The sequence below is a fragment of the Styela clava genome, chromosome 6 (assembly GCF_964204865.1).
Source record: "Styela clava chromosome 6, kaStyClav1.hap1.2, whole genome shotgun sequence".
Taxonomy (NCBI): Eukaryota; Metazoa; Chordata; class Ascidiacea; order Stolidobranchia; family Styelidae; genus Styela; species Styela clava.
In genome coordinates, this window is record NC_135255.1 from 12,549,062 (window position 1) to 12,560,758 (window position 11,697).

At 34.6% G+C, this 11,697-nt stretch overlaps 1 protein-coding gene across 1 annotated transcript; it reads right to left on the reverse strand.

Annotated features, from left to right (window-relative positions):
• Positions 1-4,927: 4,927 nt before the first annotated feature.
• Positions 4,928-11,389, reverse strand: LOC120331069 (uncharacterized). Its single transcript, XM_039398096.2, has 2 exons — positions 10,369-11,389; positions 4,928-7,231 (listed from the first exon to the last, which is right to left on the reverse strand). The coding sequence occupies exons 1-2, from the start codon at positions 11,109-11,111 to the stop codon at positions 5,860-5,862; spliced, it is 2,115 nt and encodes a 704-aa protein (XP_039254030.2). The 5' UTR covers positions 11,112-11,389; the 3' UTR covers positions 4,928-5,859.
• Between the last annotated feature and the right edge of the window lie 308 nt (positions 11,390-11,697).

Consider the following 11,697-nt stretch of genomic DNA (forward strand, 5'->3'; position numbering starts at 1 on the left):
GCAATGTCGAATAGCACGGCAAACTGACGTAATTTGTTAAGATCACAAATAATCATGTTTACTTAGATTACATATATTTACAGTTGTGTCGAATGTCTATAGCAGGGGTGGTGGCCAACCTGCTTTCGACCGCAAATGACTGAAATCGTCAAAATAGCTCTCGATTGAATGATCGATAATAAAGTCATACACAAAAACGAATGAGTGCTGAATATACATATAACTGCACACACGCGTACAAAAAAATCTTCCGCTTCCAATATGATTGGTTCTTTGGAAGCTTTCCTAATGAAATCGCCACAAAAATTTGTATTATTTTCGTGTTACATTAAATTTGTTAATTTGATTATATAATTTTACTTGGAGTAAATGTTTCATCATTTATTTGAGATTTATTCAAATCATACAATTCAGATCTAACCATCTTATTTTTTAGCCGTAAGTAATATTCATGCTTTAATACAAACAACATCCGCTGCATGAAACTGGTTCAAGGCACGATCGACTACTCGAGACGTGGCGATCGATCGACGTGTTGGCCACCCCTGGTCTATAGTAATTAGACAAATCACATGAAAGACTGTTCTAGGCTACGGATGAACGCTTCGGTTCTCTGTTATAACCGACCGCACATATACGAAAAGTACGTAGTATGTGCACCAAAACGTACTTGAGCATTACTTTGTTAGTTTTGGAACCTAAAAATTTCGTTTTACTTACCCCGTAGGCATACACGTCCAGACTGAGATCTTTCTTCCGTATATTGTGTCGGCATCGTAACCACACCATACGAAGCCATAGAATGGGACCATAACTTGGACAGACTCATGATAACGCCCTGGACCTCCACGAGCTCCTTCGAATAATGCAACTTGAGTACATGGCTGGTTTATTTCTTCGTATGTCATGTTCATTGAGTACAAGTTCCGAACCAATTCGTGCCACTGTGCGTCGGGAATTGTCGTGAAAGAAGAGTTTTGGTCGAATTTCGACGAATTTGTGGTTTGTAAGTTTGACACAGTTTTAAAACAAACTTTTCGGTATTTCTGTTCGTCGCAAACTCTGTTGTAAACCATATTTGTGAAAGGTGAAACGTCGAAAAATCTTTTTTTGCACTGCCTTTCGAGTTGCGGACATTTCCAGTGTTTTAAATTGTCCAGGAAAGTGGTTAAACACGCTCTACCCTGATACCATTTTGCGTAATATCTTCTAATCATGTATTCACAACATTCTAACTCCTCGGTACGATTGGAGATTCTTTCGTTAGGGATGTATCGACAATTATAATTTTTAAAATCGCCTGCATAGGAAGAAGTGCTATTCTCGTTTTCAATGTCATCATCAAGGTATCCAGATGCCTCGATTTCTGAATTTGAAATCTTTATTGTATCAACAAGATCACCTTCATGTTGACTGGCTATGCAAAATGAAGATTGAAACTCGCAAACTACTAACAAAGTCCATATGACACTCGAAATGAGCAGATATCGGCCCATTTTAGAATCCTCGAAAATTACTTTAGTTTATCCAATTGCTTAATTCTTAAAAATGAGCAAAAATGTATTATTAAAATACTTTGGGGATAATACCCAGAATACTCTTTTTTATACAAACATACAATTAAGCACAATACTATCATTTAACTGAAAATTTGCAACGTTTCCCAAGTTCGACTAAACATAATGTCAAGAATAATGATCGCGAAGCACCATTCACCCATACTAAACAAAATTTTAAATCGGAAGTTTTACGCATTGCTATTTTTAATCTAATGAATGTTTATGCCATCAGTTATGTTTATATCTAATGACTCTGAATCTAAGATTTATCTTCAATTATCGCCCTCAAGCAAAACAGTTTTTCATTCTAATATTTAAAGAAACAAAAAAATGTTTGTATTGTCAGGCGAATACTTACTTTTCGTGTCAGCAATATTATAACTAACTTGACCAAATTTATCATTACGTCAAAAAATGTCAAAAAAATGGTATTCCCGAAGTATGTGAATCAAGATGGCGGACACCGGAACGTAGTATGTGTACTAGGTAGGGATGGGACGAGTCCGGCATTGCAGAAAATCGACGAATCCGAGTAATAAGTCAAAGACTCAAATCGAATCCTCCGAGTTCGTGACGTCACAATGTAAAAGCAGAAAAACACGTTTTTGACCATGCTTATGAGCATCGTGCGCTCATAAACATACGTAGTAGCTCATATTGTTTGCCTAATGGTTCCGCAGATAGCTGTTGAACCATTTTAAAAATATATTTTTCCTCTTTTTGGCGACCATAATACAAACGTAAAAGTGGGTCAATGTGCGCCTTGGCAGTGAACTGTGATTTCCAGCCCACCACCTTGCGTCAATTATGGGCGGCTATTCACAAATTCTTACATGTCAATATAAAAAATAAAAAACTTTTGAATACACTGCTTTCTCATAATTCCAGATATTTCTAGTCGTAAATTTACTATATCACGTGCGCAAATGGTAGAGAAATGACACTCGTCGTCATTACAATGTGGTACAATCTGCTTGTAATTCAGTAGTTCATATAAACGTTCTAAAACTGTCCATGCTTTCCATTGCTCCTTTTTCAGAGAAAGAATTGCACGTAATAAACTCGATTTAAAAAAGATATTAACGAGATTCCCCATTGGGTTGATCCAGAGCATGTTTCATTTTTACGCGTATCAAAAACTCAAAAATATTGCGCTAACACATATTCTATAATCTATTATGTACCACATATATACCAAAAAGGATAGATAATTTGGAGGCGACTGGCGCAACATCATTGTTATAATTGATCAATAGTTGCGTTATGTTGCGTTATCTGGATATCTGTCGTCGTTTTTATCAGGAGGGTTTATAATACACAACAGGGATATTGTTACAGATCTAACCTTGAATTTTAACTAGTTAAGGTATGTAGTGAGATTTGATGAGGCAAAAGTACAAATATAGGCGTAAATTAGTAAAAACAGAATTGATTATAGACTCGGTAAAAACGACGTGGACCCGAAATCGAATCCGAGTTCAAAAAATACCTGGATTCGACCCGAATCCGAATCCCGGCCCATCTCTAGTAGCAGGTTAGGCCATAATTTCAGGTACAAATACTACGTGAGTCACTTGGCTAGTTCCCGAACTCGTAATAGAACTAAATAAGGAAAATCGGAATAAAATTATGGACCAACCCTAACATGGTACACATACTACGTTCCGGTGTCCGCCATCTTGGTTCATATAAATACCCTAAAGACTAGGATTACATAATAAGTATATCATTAAAATTGTTTTACGACTTAATATTGAACATAAATAGAAATACCAATTGCAAATTGAAGAATGTATCCGTTAAAATTTTTACATGTTTATGTATATATATATCAATATATTTGAAAAAAAATTTTCCAAACTATTAGTTGAATAAATTTTCAAATATCCATGCAACGCCAAAACAGACCAAGCACTACTGCAGTTACCATCACGTACGTGACATAAAGCCAAGAGATTGCAGTGAATTATAAAAACAAAATTTCATTTGAAACAAAGAAGAATGATATGCTTTTGATTAAACACTCAAATCATTCGAAGCCATTTACATGAATCAATGGATAGCTGAAACACAGTTTTGAAGGTTCAAATAAACACCATTCACAGTTCCCATCTCCAAATTCAATAGTAGCCAAACCGATGGCCAATTTCTCATTGGAAACCACTGAACAATTTTTGATTCACGAAATATGCGCCTGTAGAAAAAAAGCATAATATCTGAATGATCGACTAATCTTTGTGATTAAATCCCACTCAAGGTTCATTTACACAGTCGGTGAAAACACACGTGACTTTTCAGTTAGTAAAAACTTCATTTATGTTATTGCCAGATTCAGCGCAAAAGATCCACAACATTGAAAGGTTTTGAATATACTGAGTGAGGTTAATATGTCCGCCATATTCATCACCCCACACAAATTTAATGTACGAGTAATGTCATTATAACCATGTCCTATAATTCACAATCAGATGACTGTTCTTTCTGCCTGTGCTATATTTCTAACTCAACATGTCACTCATTCTAAAAATGTCAAATTCTATCTTCAATGCTCATTAAAAAATAATATAAAAATCAGCATAGGAGGGGCAGTAAATGCCAAGTGAGTTTGTCGGCATTGTGATGACATTTTGCAAAACAATCGTATCGTAATGTCTCACTTTTATGCAAAACGTGGTTAATATAAAAAGAATTTTTTGAAACTGAATCATAATTTTATTTGTGTAGTTGCTTAACAACCAAGTTTACGTGAAATCAAAATAATTGTCGTTTTTTGAAACCCTTCAACATGAAGTTTTTAGAAACCTAAAAAGTAAATTAAAAACTATTTTTTTATTCTTATTATTATGCTATTTTTTTTCTCTTTTCTTTTCATAAATGTTTCTACGTTTAGTAAAACGCAGTTACCTATACTCAGATAACACCATGAAAGAAAAGATTATTCAATGTTTATAAACACAGCCTTGATTTATAACGATTTGCATTTTTGGTCCTGGAAAATTAAGATTCATTGAATTGTTTAACCGTTTTCATATATACCAATGTAATCTTACGTATAAAATGTTATTTATCTTTTTGCCTTATAATTAGTCTTATTAGAAAGTGTGTGAAACGTATTTTTAGACAGAGCAAGATCGAATCGACTGGTTTGCAAACTTATACGTACCCTACCCCTCACAATAAATATACCTCACCATCAGATATCCTCGCTACACTTATTCGGTGCCTAAAGAAGGAAGCAGCTTGACTAGTTTGTGCATATTACGGTAGCCCTCTTAGTCTTTATTCTTTAAGTAGAATTGAATCGCAATACTATTTTGAAAATTTTATAATTTTGAGACAGCGAAAACAGACTGTTATGACCTACCAACGCTTTCCTTTGTATCAAACGAATTCGTTTATTAACCAGAATAGGTATAAAATATCTCCCAGACAAAAAAGAGACATTTTGGATATGGAAACGATATTGAATATAACACACGGTAACAGCAAGTAACGCACTACAGAACTGACTAAGCAAAAGAAAATAATCACATGAACAACAGATTTCAAAATATTTCAAGATTCATCAGAAAAAGCTTTTTTTGTTAGTCTTTTTTGAACTTCTCATGAGAGCTGTAACGCGTGTGTACAAAGATTATTTTGGGTATCTTTCGAAAGATTGCTGAACCACATCAGTTATCTTTAAATATACTCAAAAATATAAAACACAAAACAGTGTGAAATATGAAATCCTTCGCAATAAATGAAATTAGATGGAATCCTTTGGAGGTAGTGAAATTCAGTGCGGGAAACTATGATACATACAAAAGTTCAAACCTTGACATTTGTGTGTACTCTTTATTGGTCATTTTTCCTGCAGTTAAATTTCAAATTAAGACAGTGAGTGTGTTATGGATGGGTACTTGCAAGTATGTGGTAAATGCTTCTAGGATAACTATATTCAGAAATATGGTAATCATTTCTCCCAACAGGAATATAAAGTAGTGGTGTAAACATGTGCAAAACTCCCCTTTCTTTACAAACAATGCATATATTAAAATTTCAAAGTACTAAATATGCAGTGACAATATTGATATAAAACAATTTTATCCAAGTTTGAGAAATTGTTTGATTTTATTTGATATTCATTCGCTTTTACGAATATTGACTCAACATTGGCGATTGCAACCTGCAGATCCCACAAGACCGTCTTGTACAGCTGCTGACAGATGACTTTTATACCTCTTACTTGACCGCTGATTAACTTGACTTACACATTTTTCATGCAAAATTTCGAACCATTAGTTCGTAAATAGTTGTCTCATTGCTTTGTTGTAGCAATTCTACCATCTTTTTCAATATTTTCTGCAATATTTTCCATCACTGAGCAATAAAAACCATTCCCCTCACTCACTGCAAACGAACGCCATGTTGAATCCTCATTTGGATCGAAGTTAGATTCCTTGTTATTGTTTTCGATTTTGCCACGTGAATTGTTTTCTTCTGGCAGGGATTCCGTTGAGTTGGTTGCCGTATTTTTATTGGGCTGTTTTTCAAGTTCGCTGCATGTGCTGTTTTTTGTCTTGATAGATATCACTCCAGTTGATATGGAAGCGGCAGTTAGCCTTCTTTTCGCAACCCTGTACTTCATTGTCCGCCACATTTTCGAGAATCCAAAATTAGGGCAATTTTCATTTAGCAACTGTTTAGCTGATTTACGAAATTCTTTATCTCTGGAGTTATAAATAAAAAAATTCCATAGGCTGTTGGTACTCAATATAACAACGCTCACAAATTCAGACGTTGTGTAGATTGTAGCTGATGTCTTGCTTAAATATTCTGGATCATCGTAGTATATATCATCCACAAACATAGAGACCAATAAAACAATAATTGCTGGTAACAAAGAAACACTAAATGAACCAACCATGATACTCAGCGTTTTGGCGAGTTTTCTTTCTGAGATTGTAATTTGGTCGTCAGTGAGAGTAGAAATCTGACGTCTCACTTGAGTGTGTCGTTTAGAGTATACCAGCAAAATGATAGTTGTGATCCAAACCAACACCAATGGTATGATGATAGTGATTGCGTAGAAAATAACTGCATCTCCTCCTAACAAGGATATAAGAATTGATGCCACCAGTCCATATCTCAGAGATGATGTGAAAATCGGCAGCACAGCGACAACTAGCGCAGCTAGACAAAGAATAGCACATGTATGCTTTGCAATATTCCGGGCTCTCCTACGATTATATGACATTGGACGACTCACGGCTGCCATTCGATCGAAACTCGCCAACATTAATGTATAAACGGATATTACAATAGACAATGAAGTGAAAAACCCAACGGCGTCCAGGTATGACTGAGTAAACGCATTTCTAAAATGTCCAATTGGGTAACGTTGTGGTTGTAGAGGTATGCCGTTGACGCTTTCATTTTTCATTGGTTTTACGTAATCCCCCATGTATAGCCTTGTCAGAAACAATAAGAAAAATGACGAAATAAATGTCGGAAAAACTACGGCTCCGACCAGAGTGTCTCCAATAGCTAACGTTACTCTGTATACAGTCTGGCTATTGTTCATGTTCTTTTTGTACCAATAAACTGCAATCACCATTAAATTTGCCAGCAACGTGAGGATACCGAGACAAGCAATCAGGAAAGCAGCAATGCCCATTCCGATTTTGCATCTGAAAGAAAATATTATTTGTAATTAGTTTTGAAGCTTTTTGTCATTTAAGAGTGCTGGTTAGGATATACATTATTAACCCATGTTCAGAGGTGTAAAGACATCGATTAGGCCAAGACAATACAAAGTCAGGCTAACAATCGAATTGCCTAAGTCATTTTTGACGGTTTTGAGTTTTTTTTATGAAATGTAATGCTGCGCACCTGTCTGTTAACTCAGATTATATCACAAGAATTCCGAAACCCATAAAAATGGAAATTTTGTGTGACATGCACATTCTTGCAATTGTTTCGTCACAATGAATTGTCATTGTTTACCGCTGGACTCGAGTTTTTGCATTTTAGATTCTAACTCAGCGCTTATAAACTTGAATTTACACTACACTATCTGAGTTGACATGCATTGTCAACTGTTATATTTAATATATATATGAAAAATCCTATTTTCGGTGGATGTGCAGAGCGCGTTATATTGATGAAATATGTTATTTTAAACATAAAAAATAATATTATTGAATCAGATAAACTATTTTGGAGATTAGACATCGCATATACTGGAAATTACATACGTTTTTCAAATATTTGGTTTTCAGAACTGGTGGATATAGTCAAGTTGCATAATTGCGTATGGCCCCTAGTCATAGGCACATTTTTGCGTAAGTCACAGTGCGCCATTAGGGCGTCACATAACTGTGTCAAATAAATTAATTTAAATCCGACTACGACTAAAAAATGGAACCATGAGAATATATTGACTCTCAATGGCATAACAATATCATTAGGAATTTTTTCTACATTTTTCTCAAAACTGCTGAAAATGACTTACGCAATTTGGTTATTAGCGTGACGACAAGGGGAAAAATTACTCGTTGAAAGTTAGGCCTACGGTGAAATGTCGAATAACTGATGCATTAATATCCCAGGTACTTTATACCATCATCTGATGCAGTTAAGCTAGACAAATTTTATCATTTCCGCAGGCCGGCGGAGACGTGATATGTTAGTCCGCTTATCATTCATTTTAATTATGTTAGTACAGTATAGAAAATAACGCTTATAAGCAAATTGAACCATTGATTGTTGTGATGCAACGTTTCGCAACCAGTATGATGAACGAACTCGTGATATCGCAAAGGAAACATGTTCATTCACAAGTTAAAGCTTGTACTTTAAATGGGATAATGTTCAAAAGAACCTTGTGATATTTCCGATCAAGATTTAAAGTTGATGAAGCACAAGAGAAAATTCGTCACGTGACAACAAATATGACAGACAAATGTCTCGTTACACAGTCTATCTTTTCTATATGACGTTGATTAAACTATCACGTCCCGATGTAAATTTACGATATTGTCTAGCAATGCCAGTCGAAAAATGAGAGACATGTCAAATGCGATCCTACCTTACAGGTTTATTGAAAAAAAAAAAATTGCTCAAAGCAACGTCCCGCACACAAGCCTAAGAAACCGATCTCTGAACAGAGTTTCGGACGATTCCTAACTCGATCTACTGAAACTATAACGATGCGAATCTTAAAGCAATTCAAGTTAATACGACCAGGAAAGCATGCTTTTCCCTTGAAGTCTTTATAACAAAGATGTACAGCCACGTTTTTGTTATGTAATAAAATGATAATCGATTAATAGGATTTAATTGATGGGATCATTCCAATACAAGCACATTGCTAGATTCCACCAATGTCAGTAAGAAATGGACCCGCTTTATGAACACTGTTTAATAAAGTACCAACGTTTATTAAAATTGAAAATTTTGTATTGATTGCTCCACTTAGGGTTACAGATAAAACAACATTATTCAAAAAATATTCATTTTTTTATCTCCCTGCTCGTAACTTTTCTTTCCTTTGGAAGTTTTGAAACACATCAATATAAAAAGTTTCTGTGTAGTTTCTGAAATATACAGCTACTTTTAACAGTTTTAAAGCCTCAATTTAAATTAATCGTGGAAGTTTACGTTAACGAACTTAACGAGAAGAAGAATTGTCTCGAATTGTCGCCTTAAGTACTTCATTTTAAAAATAACGTAAAATTGAGGACTGTTTCCAAGTTGTTAAATAATTGTGAGGGTTTTGATTTTGGTGAAAGCATTACATTTTTTCTTTACTCTTATTAAAATGCTGACGATGACTTTTTCGTTTTTATATTTTGTGATGTGAAATTCTCATTATATACAACCATGGAAACATAATTACCTTCCATTTGAAAATATCTAAAAATAATTTCGGGATAAGTCTTTTATTCAACAATTTATTATGCATTGCGGTAAACCTATACGGAAAACTCATTTAATCTTCTTGTGTTTACATAATCTTCAAGATAAGGTTTTATTTATAAAAAAATCTCCTAATAGCCGGGTATGGGAACAATACGTGATTTGAAAGGCTTATTTTTTGTTAATATTAAGTTATGATTTAATTAATATGGTATACAATATTACAGTATATACTATTACAAATTTTTTTGTGGCTGTATGTACTCATTTTTAAAATAAACAATACATTTTACCAAAAACAGAAAAGTTTGGATGTGATTTTGTAGTGTTTGTAGTTCGTTATACTATGTTACGGTAGTCATGTGATAAAGTCACGAGTACAAGGAAATCTGCTATTAACGTTTTTCGTCGTTATCAGAGTAGTGAAAAATGAACAGAAATTCATTCACTTTATTGAGCGAAATTGAAAAATAACTTGCAATTATCTCACTGTACTCGATGAAAATCGTTTGTTAACTCTAAAATAGCCGCCTGTTGTTTGATATGTTACTGAATCAGAAAAAAGCACTCAGATTGTGAGACAAAACGTTATTTTACACCACAATAAAGATCAGCGTATTTTCGTTCCGATATTCGGCAGAAGTATCTGATTTTGCGATACCGCAACATATGAGGCTTGAATAATTTAAGGACAATACGACCGCAGAATAACAAAACAGAAACCTGTTTGAATTTTATCACGGAATTGTGTACCAGGACGCAATGTCGAATATCACGTCAACTGAGGTAATTCGATAAGGTCAGAAATACCCATGCCCACAAAGAATGTCACAACAGCCGATAAATATGGAATGTGGACAAGAGTACTGTTTCAATTTTCAAACTTTATAAATTTTGTTCTACATACCCCGTAGGCATACACGTCCAGACTGAGATTTTTCTTCCGTATATAGTATCGGCATCGTAACCACACCATACGAAGCCACAGAATGGGACCATAACTTGGACAGACTCGTGATAACGCCCAGGACCCCCACGAGCTCCTTCGAATAATGCAACTTGAGTACATGGCTGGTTTATTTCTTCGTATGTCATGTTCATTGAGTACAAGTTCCGAACCATTTCTTGCCACTGTGTGTCGGGAATTGTCGTTAAAGAAGAGTTTTGGTCGAATTTCGACGAATTTGTTGTTTGTAAGTTTGAAACAGTTTCAAAACAATCGTTACGATATTTCTGTTGGTTGCAAACTCGGTTGTAAACCACATTTGTGAAAGCCGAAACGTCGAAAAATCTTCCTCTACATTGCCTTTTAAACTGCGGACATTCCCATTGTTTCAAATTGTCCAAGAAAGTGGTTAAGTACGCTCTACCATAAAACCATTTTGCGTAATATCTTGTAATCATGTAGTCACAACATTCTAATTCCTCGGTACGGTTGGAGATTCTTTCGTTAGGGACGTAATGACAATGGTAATATTCAACATTGTCTGCATACAATGAAGTTCCATTCTCGTTATCAATTTTGTCACCCATGTATCCAGATGCTTCGAGATCTCCTTCATCTTGACTGGCTATGCAAAATGATGATTGAAACTTGCAAATTACTAACAAACTCCATATGACATTCAAAGTGAAGAGATATCGGTTCATGTTAAAATTATTTGCAAATTTACTTTAGCTTGTCCAGTTGTTTCGGAAGCTATTCCTTTTGTTATATGCTAAAAAAATATTACGAAAACTTATCATTGCCTTGGGGAGATTACGTCGAATTTAACATGTAAACATATAACTAAGTACAATACTCTCATTAAACTGTGAATTTACAACATACTTTACAGTCCGACTAAACTTAATTTTAACAATCAAGTCTGCCACGCAACATTCACCTCTGCTGAAAAAAGTCTTACGCCGGAAGTATCAAGCAAAGCCATATTTAAGCCAATGAATTTTTGATGCCATCAGTTATCTTTATATCTACTGACCCTGAATCTAAGAATTATCTTCAATTATTGCCCTCAAGCAAAACAGTTTTGCATTCTAATCCTTAAAGTAACAACAAAATAGTTAGATTGCCGAGCAAATGCTTTCAAATCACAGTTATAAAGCTATTTTTCAATTACGTCAGAGCAATATAACCACTTGGTGTTATTTATAATAGAAAAATTATTTATAACCGCGTTTAATTTTAAAAACTTTTGAACTGTTAATCCCAAAAGATATTTTAACTAACTTAATC

Coding starts and splice junctions, on each gene's coding strand:
- LOC120331069 (XM_039398096.2), bottom strand. CDS start 11,111: ATGAACCGATATCTCTTCACTTTGAATGTCATATGGAGTTTGTTAGTA. Junction 7,232..10,368: donor TGGACGTGTATGCCTACGGG/GTATGTAGAACA, acceptor ATTTTCTTTCAG/ATGCAAAATCGGAATGGGCA.